The sequence below is a fragment of the Apodemus sylvaticus genome, chromosome 18, assembly GCF_947179515.1.
Source record: "Apodemus sylvaticus chromosome 18, mApoSyl1.1, whole genome shotgun sequence".
In the NCBI taxonomy this organism is placed as follows: Eukaryota; Metazoa; Chordata; class Mammalia; order Rodentia; family Muridae; genus Apodemus; species Apodemus sylvaticus.
In genome coordinates this window covers 8,657,894-8,673,173 of record NC_067489.1, presented here as the reverse complement: position 1 = coordinate 8,673,173, position 15,280 = coordinate 8,657,894, and the positions used below count along the sequence as shown (strand labels likewise).

The 15,280-nt window shown below is 50.5% G+C and overlaps 1 protein-coding gene across 6 annotated transcripts in view; it reads right to left on the bottom strand.

Moving 5' to 3' along the window:
- The window catches only part of Mcf2l (MCF.2 cell line derived transforming sequence like), a 147,239-nt gene that overhangs the window by 40,180 nt on the left and 91,779 nt on the right, over positions 1-15,280 (bottom strand). For all 6 annotated transcript variants that reach the window (XM_052162328.1, XM_052162322.1, XM_052162324.1 and 3 more), the window contains one exon: positions 11,065-11,179. In XM_052162328.1, the coding sequence (XP_052018288.1) occupies positions 11,065-11,179 (115 nt within the window). The remainder of the gene's footprint in view (positions 1-11,064; positions 11,180-15,280) is intronic.

Genomic DNA, 15,280 nt, shown 5'->3' with positions numbered 1-15,280 from the left:
TATCCAATACATTCACATAGCTGTGCATTCATCCATAAAGATATCCCTTTACAATTCCACAACAGGCTCTAGACCTGAGGCCCTAGCAAGTTCCTAAACCCAAAATACTCTCTTCAGGGAAACAAATTTCCACAATGTCGCCCAGGGTCCTTGAGCCCACCCACCCCAGGTTAGCTCAGAAGCCTGAGAGCCTACACCCAGCTTCCCATTTCCTGTGTGCATCTGTGTAAATGCCCAAGAAAATGCAGACACTCGCTGTTGGCCGCACACAGGGACCACATATTCCTCACCCCTCCATCCATGAAGGTCTGTCCCCAACACCCAGTGCCATGGGCAGGTCCTTCACTCATTCATACTAAATGTCACACAAGTCCATTTGAGTGAAAAAAATGACCCATGAAATACTGTCTTACTGTTTCTGCTGCTGTGATACAACACTATGACCAAAAGCAACTTGGGGAGGAAAGGGCTTATTTTGGTTTTCGCTTCCTACTGTTTATCAGTGAAGGAAGTCAGATAGGAACCCAGACAGGGCAGGAACCTGGAGGCAGGAGCTGATGCAGAGGTCATGGAGGGATGCTGCTTATTAGCCTGCTCCTCTTCATTATAGATCTGCATAAGAGTGGCCACTAATAACCACACAACACAGGCAACACTATGTTGTTTTGAAATTGCCTCTGCCAACACTATTAATCCAAAAACTCTTCAACTTAGCCTCAGGCAGACTTTTTGAACAAGAATAGAGAGCATCCATATTCTCTGCCAAAATATCATTAGAAATGGTTTATTAATATGCTCCTCTGAAACCTCTTGCACTGAGCCATCATAATCTACACTGTTCTCAGTACTATTGTCTTCCATGCTCCTACCAGTATGGTCCATTAATCTCTTCTCAAAGCATTCAACTGTGATCCTAATCCAAAGTCCCAAAGTCTACATTCTGCCAACAAGCAGCATGATCAGGCCTGTCACAGCGATACCCCACTCCTGGTACCAATGTCTCTCTTAGTCAGTGTTTTATTGCTGTGAAGAGAACCCAGGACCATAGCAACTCTCGTAAAGGAGAACTCTTATAATTGGGGCTAGCTTACAGTTTCAGAGGTTTAGTCCATTGTCAGCATCACAGGCACCCACCCCTAAATATTACCCTTGTGTTATTGTGTTATTCAAATGCTGATTTCTCTGCCCTCGATCTTGTTTCAATCTGGACACAGCATTGTGATGCTCATATCAAGAATCTCCTGTTTCAAGTTTATGTAAAGAATGTTCACTTTTTACTCTCTGCCATGTCAATAAAGCCTATTAGCCAACGCCTGGGCAGAAGAGAGAATGGTCTGCCCACTGTAGCTGGTTTACAGCTTGACAGTTGAGCCTGGGAGGGCATCGGCCTCCTCACCCCACTGCCCAGCAGCTCACAGTCTGAGCGCAGAGAACTCCTGGGCAGGAGGTTCCGTCACAATTCCAGCCAGCCAGGGCCATGCCCCACTTCCTGGGTGAGGACCTTCTGACTTTCCCTGTGGCTATGGGCCAGGTGTGGGACTAACAATGCCACAGTCCCTGACCAAGGCTTCATGGTGACCCTGTGAAGGTGGGGCTCTATCTTGTTAAGCACAGAAAAAGGTTCTATGTTTTTGTTGTTGTTTTACCATTCTCACAAAGCCCAGACGGTTGGACCGACCACACTCGGTCACCAGGACACAATGGCCACCTCCCAAGGTCACACTCACTGTAGGGAATCTTGGAATGAAGCAGCCTCCCTTTCCTCACCATCACTGGCACCCTTCAGTCCCAGGGAGCCACAGCCCTATCTGCCCTTCCACATGGGCTCAGGTAGTCCCTCCTCCTGCTGCCAACATCTCCCTCCCTCCCATGCCAGGGGGCAGGAGCACTCATCTACAGGACAAGAGGGCTCAGCTGAAGGTGCCAGCTAATACTAATCTATAGGACAAGAGGGTTTAGCTGAAGGTGCCAGGGAATACTAATCTATAGGAAGAGAGGACTCAGCTGAAGATGCCAAGGAATACTAATCTATAGGAAGAGAGGACTCAGCTGAAGATGCCAGGTAATACTAATCTATAGGAAGAGAGGGCTCAGCTGAGGGTGCCATGGAATACTAATCTATAGGACAAGAGGGTTCAGCTGAAGGTGCCAGGGAAGACTAATCTATAGGACGAGAGGGCTCAGCTGAAGGTGCCAGGGAAGACTAATCTATAGGACGAGAGGGCTCAGCTGAAGGTGCCAGGGAAGACTAATCTATAGGACGAGAGGGCTCAGCTGAAGGTGCCAGGGAAGACTAATCTATAGGACGAGAGGGCTCAGCTGAAGGTGCCAGGGAAGACTAATCTATAGGACGAGAGGGCTCAGCTGAAGGTGCCAGGGAATACTAATCTATAGAAAGAGAGGACTCAGCTGAAGATGCCAAGGAATACTAATCTATAGGAAGAGAGGACTCAGCTGAAGATGCCAGGTAATACTAATCTATAGGAAGAGAGGGCTCAGCTGAGGGTGCCATGGAATACTAATCTATAGGACAAGAGGGTTCAGCTGAAGGTGCCAGGGAATACTAATCTATAGGAAGAGAGGGTTCAGTTGAAGGTGCCAGGGAATACTAATCTATAGGAAGAGAGGCTCAGCTGAAGGTGCCAGGGAATACTAATCTATAGGAAGAGAGGGTTCAGTTGAAGGTGCCAGGGAAGACTAATCTATAGGACGAGAGGGCTCAGCTGAAGGTGCCAGGGAAGACTAATCTATAGGAAGAGAGGCTCAGCTGAAGGTGCCAGGGAATACTAATCTATAGGAAGAGAGGGCTCAGCTGAAGGTGCCAGGGAAGACTAATCTATAGGATGAGAGGGCTCAGCTGAAGGTGCCAGGGAAGACTAATCTATAGGACGAGAGGGCTCAGCTGAAGGTGCCAGGGAAGACTAATCTATAGGACGAGAGGGCTCAGCTGAAGGTGCCAGGGAATACTAATCTACAGGACGAGAGGCTCAGCTGAAGGTGCCAGGGAATACTAATCTATAGGAAGAGAGGGCTCAGCTGAGGGTGCCATGGAAGACTAATCTATAGGAAGAGAGGGTTCAGCTGAAGGTGCCAGGGAATACTAATCTATAGGAAGAGAGGGTTCAGTTGAAGGTGTCAGGGAATACTAATCTATAGGAAGAGAGGCTCAGCTGAAGGTGCCAGGGAATACTAATCTATAGGAAGAGAGGGCTCAGCTGAAGGTGCCAGGGAAGACTAATCTATAGGACGAGAGGGCTCAGCTGAAGGTGCCAGGGAAGACTAATCTATAGGACGAGAGGGCTCAGCTGAAGGTGCCAGGGAAGACTAATCTATAGGACGAGAGGGTTCAGCTGAAGGTGCCAGGGAATACTAATCTATAGGAAGAGAGGGTTCAGTTGAAGGTGCCAGGGAATACTAATCTATAGGAAGAGAGGCTCAGCTGAAGGTGCCAGGGAATACTAATCTATAGGAAGAGAGGGCTCAGCTGAAGGTGCCAGGGAAGACTAATCTATAGGAAGAGAGGGCTCAGCTGAAGGTGCCAGGGAAGACTAATCTATAGGACGAGAGGGCTCAGCTGAAGGTGCCAGGGAAGACTAATCTATAGGACGAGAGGGCTCAGCTGAAGGTGCCAGGGAATACTAATCTACAGGACGAGAGGGCTCAGCTGAAGGTGCCAGGGAATACTAATCTACAGGACGAGAGGACTCAGCTGAAGGTGCCAGGGAAGACTAATCTACAGGACGAGAGGGCTCAGCTGAAGGTGCCAGGGAAGACTAATCTATAGGACGAGAGGGCTCAGCTGAAGGTGCCAGGGAATACTAATCTACAGGACGAGAGGGCTCAGCTGAAGGTGCCAGGGAATACTAATCTACAGGACGAGAGGACTCAGCTGAAGGTGCCAGGGAAGACTAATCTACAGGACGAGAGGGCTCAGCTGAAGGTGCCAGGGAATACTAATCTATAGGACGAGAGGGCTCATCTGAAGGTGCCAGGGAAGACTAATCTATAGGATGAGAGGGCTCAGCTGAAGGTGCCAGGGAAGACTAATCTATAGGATGAGAGGGCTCAGTTGAAGGTGCCAGGGAAGACTAATCTATAGGACGAGAGGGCTCGGCTGAAAGCGGACCCATCCTCATAGTGTCTCTTGGTCCACACTCTCAGCAAACTGGGCCCTGGAATTGGCCTCAGGAGGGTGGTAGTAGTTTCCTCGGGCTCCTGAAGGGAGTTGCCCTGGGCCTTGAGAGACAGCTATGGCTGTCTAAAGGTGAAGAACTGGAGGAGGCAGCATACAGGAGCCTCAGATGTTCCCCAGCATTTAGAGATACCCACGGTGGTCCCCAGCCCTAAAACATGTAAGTGGGGTTTCCCAGGTGGGCATATGAGCTAAATTTGAGGCTTACTTTACACAAAAAGGCCCAGAAGTCTCATAAAACCTGTTTTGGGAGTGTGAAATTTGCTGGAACCTTCTCTGAGGCCACTGTTTTGAAGGCCTGAGGTCTGACAGTACTACTGCACAGAAAGCAGTCATAGAATGGCAGGCACAGAGCGAGGGTCTGCTGCGACAGACAGAAGTGCCCAGCTGTTCCTACTTCCCCAAAGACCGAGCTCAGCAGGATCTCGCTGGACCTCACAGGGGCATCAGGAGGAGCCACTGCATCCCACATTGGATTGGAACAGCAGAGGTCAAACGCCCCAAGCCCTGTGACATCAGCAAGGAAGGCCCCCAAACACTCACACTATAGAACACTGTCCTCTAGGTGTGGCATGGTGGCTTCCCTTGTTAAATCAGAACATCTGTGAGTACTCACAAGCTCAGGCCTGCTATTCCCTCACACAGAGTGGTGGGGATCACTGGACTCTCACCTGAGATTCTAGGCACCCCCACCTGCCTCCCTGTATGTAATCCTGCTCCAGCTCCATACAGTTTGGGGAGATGGTGCCTTGACTGTGGTGCAGCTGTTTGGGGGTGACCCATGAACCTGTGAGAAGCCCAGGCAATGCATGACTTTGAAAAGACGGACTCGGATGGCCTTCTTGGTTGTCATCCGTGTCATCTTCCCAGGAGAAGTTAGCCCAACAGTAAACATTTGAGGGCCAGCAGCAAGAGTGAGTGGGTGCTAGGGCTGAGCGGGTGCTGGGGCTGAGCGGGTGCTGGGGCTGAGCGGGTGCTGGGACTGAGCGGGTGCTGAGCTGAGCGGGTGCTGGGGCTGAGCGGGTGCTGGGGCTGGGGTACAGCGGCCAGTGCTCGGAACTCGCCCTGAACCCATGGACACTGGCAGCCCTGTGATTGGCAGAGCGTGGGGGTGGGGCCTGGAGAGCAGCAGCTGAGGTGAGCAGACAAGAGGCCCAGGTGTCTCAGGATAGGTTCAGCACACATGGAACCTCTCTCACCAGTGGGACGTGTCCCCTTGGCCTCTCAGGGACACTCATATTTAAAAGCAGGCCTTGGAGGACAGTGTACAAGATCTACAAATGAGTTATAAAGATGGAAGGGGGAGGGGGAGGGGGAGTATGTGGGACCAAGCCAGCCATGAGGCGCACAGTAAACCTGACTTGACAATGGTTTGACTACTGGCGCCCTCGTGTGGTCAGCATGAAGCTGCACACGCAAGAGGGTGCTGGAGGCCATCATTAACTACCCACCCAGGCGCCCAGGCCTCAGCTGACTACCCAGAGAGCACAAAGGGACAGTTGGTGAGGGCCAGCAAGTGTACAAGGGCAGCTCCAGGACAGTAAGGCCATATTCCCCACCCAGGTTACACATCTTCCCTGGGCCGCCTGGTTGGCTCCTGTGGCTTCAGGGTTTTTTTTGTTTTTTGTTTTTTGTTTTTGTTTTTTTAGCATTGGCCCAGGAGGCCTGGAAACACATAGCACCCAGTCCCTTCTGGACAGCCACAGAACTGGGTGGGCTCCTCCTACCTGCACATAGTATCAGGGGTTCCCAGCCTCAAGACTCTCTGGGGCCCAGGTGCATGCTGGGGGCTGCTGGGGGCAGAGCGACTCAAACACTCTGTGATGAGGTGCTCCTTACTCTGGAGGACAGGGGGATTCATGGGACCCTCAGCTCAGCAGCAGCCCCTGGGCACAGCTGGCCCTTCTCTGAACATTTGAGAAGAGGAATCAGAGACCCTGCTGTCAAAAATGGCGAGAATATACACAACTCACAGCCATTCTAGCTCAGCAGCCTCTGTCCTCGCCCTCCCTCGCTCTCCAAGAACCCATGCTCTCTCTGCAGAAAGCTTCTGTGAGCTGTGCTGAGCTCCTCAAGACCCAGTCAGTGTGCTCAGAAAGAGAGCTCATCACACCGTGCAAAGAAATTGTTGCATGTGCACATGCGTGTGCATGTGGGGGGATGCATGTGCATGGGCAATCGTGTGTGTGTCTGTGTGTGTGTCTGTGTGTGTGTGTATACGTGTCTGTGTGTCTATGTGTGTGTGTGTCTATGTGTGTGTGTGTGTGTATGTGTATACGTGTCTGTGTGTCTATGTATGTGTGTGTGTGTGTGTGTGTGTGTGTGGTAGGGGAGCCACCACTCACGGTCTCCCCTGTGGCTCCAGGGCATTTGTTACCTTCCTCCCTGAGGGCTGCCCAAGGCTGCCGAGACCTCTCTCCTCAGGCACCCCTTCTACCCTGGAACTAGAATTTTAACAAGTAGTATGGCTCCCTCTCAGCCATTGCCAGCTCCCTGAACAGCAGCTAACAGCCCTGCGTGACAGGGTGGGGGAAGGGCCTGGGGAAGGCCACCCGGAGCCACTATCTGTGCCTCCCCGAGCTCTCTCATAGCACAGTGGCACAGACTCTAGCAGGGTGATGGCAGCTGTCCCTCCTCTTGGACAGAAGACCAGGATGGCCACTGCCCTTGCCCCTGAACTCAAGGGGCATGACATGCGTGACAGACCGCAGCTGCCCAGTGTGGTGGCCCCTAGCCACGTGCGAGCAGAAACAACTATTTTGGTTTTGTTTTTCATTTCAAATTTAAGTGGCCACATGTGGTCAGTGACATCACACTGGATGACAGTTACAGAGAACGATAACTAATGATCAATGAAGAGGAAGTGGCCCTGGTGGGGCTAGGAGATTGTGACACAGAAGGACAGGGCGGGGTCTCATGAGAAGGTCCCTGCAGAGAGAGTCTTCAAGGGCAGAAGTTGCAGGGACTCAGAAAACTTCAGAGGCTGTCAGTGCTCAAAGCTCTGGACTTTACAGATGAAACACGGCTGTGGGAGCTGAGGTCTCAGCCGTCTGTGAGAGCCAGGGCGGAGATGGCAGACTTGTCCACATGAGCACCCTTTTCCTCTGCAGTCCTCTTGACCTGCTCCAAAGCTGGCAGTGGGGCTGAGAAGCCACACAGGGTGACCATCCAGGTAAGCTTTGTCTCAGACAACAGCGAGGGGTGGGGGGCAGCAGGAGGAGGTCCTGGATAGTTTATCAACTTGACACTAGCTAGGAGCTAGACTCTTCCAGGATTAGGGACTCTCGGTTGAGAAAATGCTTCAGTAGGATAAGGGCAGGCTGTAGGCAAGCCTGTAAGGCTTTTTCTTAATTGGTGATTGATGAAGGAGGGCCCAGCCCATTGTGGGCGGTCCTGGGTCCTATAAAAAAGCAGGCTGAGCAAGCACAAGGAACAAGCCAGTGAGAAGCACTCCTCCTCAGCCCCAGCCTCAGCTCCTGCCTCTGGGTTCCTGCCCTGAGTTCCATCAAAGACAGCACAGTGCTGTGGAAGTGTAAGCCAAGAACCCTTTCCTTCCCAGGTTGCTTTTGGTCATGTTGCTTCATGATAGCAAAAGTTGCCCTAAGTAAGACAGAGGAGAAGACTCTAGATACAGGAGACTCAAGGGAGACCTGGGTAGACATTGTGGAACTGTCATTAGCGGGATAGAACATGAAAACCTACTAATCTAGTAACTGCCTTTCATTGCAGCGGGGGCCCAACCAAGAAAGCATGGCCCCAAGTCCCCCTGTTGACAGGCAGGCCACTTGGCCCATGGAGACACTGTGGAGAAGGCAGTAGGCAGGGCCAGCACGAAGGATGACGTAAAGCACTGCTGGGCGAAAGGCAAGCTGGGACGCAGGTCACACTGCCCACCACGCGTGGGGGTGACCAACCCTTGTCCGTGGCTCCCAGTGAGGACGAAGCGGAGGCAGAGCTTGGGCATTTAACACCAGCGTGGCAGTGGTTAGCACACGCATGGCTGCACACGCTCTCTCTCCCAGGACATTCACACGCCAAGGAAATTTCCATCTGAATTCAGGGCACACCTGGCTGCTTGGGGGCCCTTGTGAATGGCCAGCCGGGGAGGGTGAGACAGGTACTCTACAGCCAGCGTCCACGCTCCCTGACAGAGTCTGAGTTCTGCCTCTGTCCCTTGTATCCCACCTCCAATAGTCCTCACAAGCTACAAGTCATTCAGCGAGCATGTGTCTCTGCATACTTGTGTGTGTGCATCTGTCTTGTTCATTTCTGCCTGCACATGTCAGTGCTAGCATGTGGTGTGTGCATCTGTCCGTGTGTGAGCCATGCAGACAGCTCTTAGGAGCAGGAGTCCCCGCTAGCCTATGTGAACTGGAGGGGCTTTGTAAATGCAGGGTCAATGTGCTGCGGGGGAAGATGGCCCAGTATCTCATGGCTGCTCCCAGTCCTCTAACTGAAAAGAGTCTCTAGGTGGTTTATTTATGATCTGCTTAGGAGCAAACCTGTCTGCACTTCACTTTGAATTAATGCTGGGCTAGTGTGTCTTGGCAACTTAACCCAGCTCATGTGGGGGTTGTGTAGCAGGCAGCTTCGGGGCCTGCTGACGGGGCGAGGCAAGGCGGCCTATCTGAGGTCAGTGGTCGGCATGGGCCAAAAGCAGAGGCACCTGGGGCCTCCACTCGTCCCTTCCAACCCAGGTCCCTGTATACCCTTGCCACAGGACACTGGCCTCGCTGAAGCACCTAAAACCATGGCGACAGAATTCCCAAGGAGCCAACGGCAGCTACAGCAAGGAGGACCCATGCTGTGGCCGCCAGAGATGGGTCCTTTCTCTGACCCAAGTGTTTTCAGGGATGGTGAGTCTGCTATGATTTCCTCCTCCCCTTCAATATTTATTTATTCTCTCTTTCCTTTCCCCGCCCCTCTGGGGTTTTCTTGTGTAAACCTGCAGATCTCAGATTTGTGGTCCCCCTGCCTCAGCCTCCTGAGTGCTGAGTTGACGGTAGGAACTACGCCTGGCTCCATGGAGTGTCTTAAAACTTGCAACTTAACCGGATTTGCTTTGCTTCCCTGTGTGGTAGAATGTGTACATGCATAAACATTGCATACATGTAAACATGGATGCAAGTATGTGTATAATGTGTATATGGGATGAGCACGCATGCATGAACAGGTGTATACAAGAATGCATATGTGAACACATGTTGGGAACACACAGGGATGTGCATGCATGTGAGAGTGTGCATGTATGCGCGGCGGAGCACAGGTGTGAACCCATGCATATATGTGAGCACGTGTGAGTTCAGTGAGTTCATTTGTGAGTATGAACATGTATACGTGCATAAGTGCATGGGTTAACTGTGCCCGTGTGTGTACACGTGTGACTGTGAGAATGTGTGTGTGTGTGTGTGTGTGTATGTGTGTGCATGTACATGAGTGCAGAATGACTGACACTCAGAGGTGCCCTGCAGGCCACGCAGAATCTCCCATGGAGATCTGCTAGCACTAGCTCAGCCTTGAGAAAGAACTGAGCCGTGGCAGGCCAGGGCCAAGAGTCTGCTGTCTGCTCCCCCTTCCTCTCCGCTGGGCAGCAGGGCATCCTCCCTCTCAGGGCTTCTGCTACAGACATGCTTCCCATCTCTGTCAGTCAGCTGTCTCTGTGGTCTTGTGGGGAAGCTAATTGGCAACTGTCTCTGTGAGCCCTCCATTTCTCTTCTATACCCTGTCACATTTGCTCTGATCACCTACAGTGTCCTCAGCAGGGTCCTAACATTCTGGGACAAGCCAGAGGGACAGGACTGCTGATGTTTACAGAAGGGACAGGAGAGGGGGTGGGACTACTCCTGGTAGCAGGCACAGCACAGTACTGACCTAGAAACCCATGAACCATCTACACCTCCATGGGGCCATCTTGGGCTCGCCTCTCCTTCCTGGCTCAGTCTTACATCCCTTGGCACAGTAGATCTTCTTCTTCTTCTGGGGATACACAGGGGCTCCTCTTTAACTCTTCCCCTGTTCCGCCCATCAGCCCTACCCACCAACTCTCATCCACTCCTAGCCAGGCCTTCTGGGCATCAGTCTGAGAGAGACACCTCCCCTTGGATGTCTGAGAGAGTCTCGGATGAATCACAACCACTTGTCTAGCCTCTTCCGCAGCTCTATGACAGACTGAAGACAAGCTGCTCTCTAGGAATCCTCCAGTTCCTCTGTCTCAGACTGAGAATACTGAGACATTCAGCCTCATGACCCAAACAGTCGTCAGGTCCTGGGCCTCTCCAACAGGAGGCAGCCATTATTGGACTAGCTAGATTACAGCGTGTAAACCAATCGAATGGGTCTTCCTTTAATATATATTCACGGGTTCTGGTCCTCAAGGGACTCGTGGCCAATACAAACACCCAGGACAGAGCAGTGGCTGCAGCTACTTCTGCTCTCTTGGCTTCCAGCAGCCACCTCAGGGGACTTCCTTGGCACCGATGACCAGATGAGAATGGTAGCCAGGCTCTGGGATACATTGAGCCTCAGCTGAAGAGTGATTTCTTCCACAGCCATGACCACATGGCGCCTTTCCCAGGGATGGAAAGACTCACTCACCACAGATCACAGAGTCCAGAATGGACAATGACGAGTGACATTTTAAAAGAGAAAAGTGACTATTTTTTTTTCTTGAAACAGGCCTCACTAGTAGATCATGCTGGACTTGAATTTGGGATCAAGTTCCAGGATTACTGCAGTGTCAGGAAGTCTGCGGGAGCCTAGAACCCGAATCAGTGGACTCTGAGCTCCACCCTGACCCAGCACCCTGGGGTCTCAGTCAGGTAGAAAATACCACAAGGCCAGCTCCAGCTTCAGCTCCAGTGGCTCCGGCTTACCTGGGGATGCTGGTGAGATAGGTCATGACACTCTGGAACTCCTTGTCCGGGATCTCGCTGAAGGCTGGGTAGTCAGGGAAGGTGATGACTGGGCTTCCGTCCTGCCCCCGCCCGCCTGAGGAGGAAGGGAGACATTCAGCAGAGCCTGTGTTTCAATTAACCCTCAAAGAAGCTTATCTTTGTGACAAATGGCGACCATCACAGAAAACCACAGTTGGACACATGCAGCGATCAAGGTTGTGGGAGCCCAGCCCTCAACGGATACTTGTACATCACACCTCCTGCATCCATGGCCCAGGGGACATCATGGAAGCGGGGCTGGGAGGATTTTAGAGCTAGGAAACTAGGGATTCCTCTGTGAGACAGTTTTTTTTTTCTTTCTGGAAATGGCTGCATAAACAAGACCAGAACCACAGCAATACCAATGCACATGCCAACATGAGGGAGGGGAGATGTCTTCAGGTCTCAGCCCCAGACAAAGAACCACAGGTAAGTAATGTCTGCTGGAGAAGGAGAGTTAGCCTCGCCCAGGGATGAGCCCCAGTGCAGAGCTGCCAGCCTTGAACCACATGCACACAGACAGCAGAAATCGTCTCAGCAGGTTCTCTTTATGTAAGTGTGCATACATACACACATATGTGACAAATATGACCAAGTGGAAGAGGCTATCAACTTGAGACCAGAAAAGAAACACAGGTCGACAGGGGAGGGGGAATGCTAGAGAGAGAATGTCAGGGTACAAGTGACCTGAAGGGGAATGAGAAAAATGGGGTGGGGAGCAGGGGGCAGATACAGATAAACAAGGAGCGAGGAGGGGAGACCAGCAGTAAGGACGGCTGGAAAGCCACAAGGAAACAACATGCTATCAACCTAACCAACACTACACACAGTACACATCTGTGTGTACTCAACCTAACACTACACACAGTACATATCTGTGTATACACAACTAACACTACACACAGTACATATCTGTGTATACACAACCTAACACTACACACAGTACATATCCGTGTATACACAACCTAACACTACACACAGTACATATCTGTGTATACACAACTAACACTACACACAGTACACATCTGTGTATACACAACCTAACTAACACTATACACAGTACACATCTGTGTGTACACAACACTACACACAGTACATATCTGTGTAAACACAACCTAACTAACACTACACACAGTACAATTTATGTGTATACAACCTAACACTACACACAGTACACATCTGTGTGTACACAACACTACACACAGTACATATCTGTGTATACGCAACTAACACTACACATAGTACATATCTGTGTAAACACAACCTAACTAACACTACACACAGTACACATCTATGTGTATACAACCTAACACTACACACAGTACACATCTGTGTGTACACAACACTACACACAGTACATATCTGTGTATATGCAACTAACACTACACATAGTACATATCTGTGTAAACACAACCTAACTAACACTACACACAGTACACATCTATGTGTACACAACCTAACACTACACACAGTACACATCTGTGTGTACACAACCTAACACTACATACAGTACACATCTGTGTGTACACAACCTAACACTACATACAGTACACATCTGTGTGTACACAACCTAACTAACAATATACACAGTACACATCTGTGTGCACACAACCTAATACTACACAGTACAGATCTGTGAGAACACAACCTAACACTACACATAGTACACATCTGTTGTACACAACCTAACAATATACATAGTATACCTCTATGTGTACACAACCTAACACTACATACAGTACACATCTGTGTGTACACAACCTAACTAACAATATACACAGTACACATCTGTGTGCACACAACCTAATACTACACAGTACAGATCTGTGAGAACACAACCTAACACTACACATAGTACACATCTGTGTGTACACAACCTAACAATATACATAGTATACCTCTATGTGTACACAACCTAACACTACATATAGTACACATCTGTGTGTACACAGCCTAACACTATACACAGTACATATCTGTGTGCACACAACCTAACACTACATACAGTACACATCTGTATATACACAAGCTAACAGTACACACAGTACATATCTGTGTGCACACAACCTAACTAAGAGTACACACAGTACACATCTGTGTGTACATAACCTAACACTATACACAGCACAGATCTATGTGTATACAACCTAACAGTACACACAGTAAACATCTGTGTGTATACAACCTAACACTGCACACAGTACAGATCTGTGTGTACACAACCTAATTAACACTACACAGTACACATCTGTGTGTACACAGCCTAACAGTACACACAGTACACATATGTGTTTACACACACAGTTTATGTGAGGTCTTCCCTTCAGGCCAACAAGGCTCCCCACGAGGGCCGTAGATCTAACAGAAGACCAACACTGGGCATGAAAAGCTCCCTTTTGCTGGCATCCGAGGGCCCACTGAAGGATCCTGGGCTGCACTGAGGACCAGGTTGTCTCCTGCGACTTCAACAGCAGCTCCCACTCCTCCACCTTTGACGCTGGGGCTGGCATTGCTCTCAATGACAACTTTGTAAAGCTCGTTTCCAATGACAGTGAATACGGCTTCAGCAACAGGGCGGTGGACCTCACGGCCTCCATCGCCTCCCAGGAGTAAGAATCCCTGGCCCGCCCACCCCAGCAAGGGCACTGAGAGCAAGGGAGGGGCCTCAGCAACTGAGGAGCACAGACCATAGCAAAGAGGGGCGTGGCACCGACGTGGGGTGCCGCAGCGCGTGCACGCCTGGGGCAGCCAACAGCTCTCTACTGGACTCAGGCTCAGTTAACAAGAGGGAAAACACACCTGTGATGAAAACTAGTCAACAACCTGGAGTCAGCAAAGCTGTGGACCTGGGAGGAGAACCTTCAACTACCACTTTACTGAACAAGCACAATTCCTAATTACATTCCGAATAGTTATCCTTATCCCCACAAATAAGTACAGTTCTCATCCTTCATCAAAGAAACATCCTTACAACTGACAGACAGAATTACAGAAGACCGCAACTGAGCTAAACACAGAGACCAGCAATAGGGTGGAGCCCAGTGTCAACTGACACAACACACCTACAACACAACTCCTTACTTAAGACCAGGGATCACTGCCAATGGGGGCAGAAAGATTGTAATACCAGAAAAAAAATGGAATTCTCTGATACTGTGTCTCCCAGAAATGTCGAACAGACACACCCATGAAGCCTCATCAGCATGGATACAGAAGCGAGGCCTGAACGATGCTAGCAATGGACACGCTAACAGGAAGGCGGGAAGAAAATGGAGCCTCAACCCTAGACAGAGAACCGGAGGCAACTCGGGGGTGCTGAGAGTGGGAGGAACAGACCTCTCCAGGACAGCGCCCCCACCTGACTATCTAATACCAGCAGCCACCCTTGAGGACATACACATACATGCAGCATATACAGAATGACAGGTTGGGAGCACACACACATATTTGTAACAACAACTCATGAAAAAGATGCCATGAATTTGAGAGAGAACTGGGAATTTGAAAGAGGAAAATGCATGGGAGGGGCGGGGGGTAAAGGGGAGGAGATAATGGTGGGATTATAGAAAGAACTATATAAAGACATAAAACGTCACAAAAGGATGAAAGTAGCAGAAGGAATCCCCCTGAAGCGGGATGGGCATTTAAAACATCAGGGGACCCCACATTGATATAAAGCCTTTGTTAGTTCAAAGGATTTTTCACACTGATTTAATAGTTTCACAGGTATTATCAGGGTTTTCGTCTCTTCGGTGTGTTAAAACAAAACATCAGCTCGTAGCTTATAAACAACAAATGGTTCCTTCTCGAAGCTTTGCGGGCTGGAAGTCTCGGGTCAGGGCAGTGGCAGCGCCAGTATTTGGTGTTAAGGGTGTCTCTGTTTGATGCGCCATTACGTCATGGAGTCCATCTCCTGAAACCTCCTCACAGGGGGTTGGGCCTCAGCATGTGGATGTGGGGGGACACTTATTCAGGCCGAGGCAGTACTGGCTAGCTCAGATACCACATGGCTGTGGGCCCCTGGAGAGCTATCCAGAAGCTGGCGGGTGTGACTGCCACTCAGTCTCCAGTTGTGCTGGTTACTGCCATCTGATGTTCTCCAGGCACTCGGGCCTCCCGGGCAGCTGCCCACTCCAGTCTCTCTCCAGGGGGATTC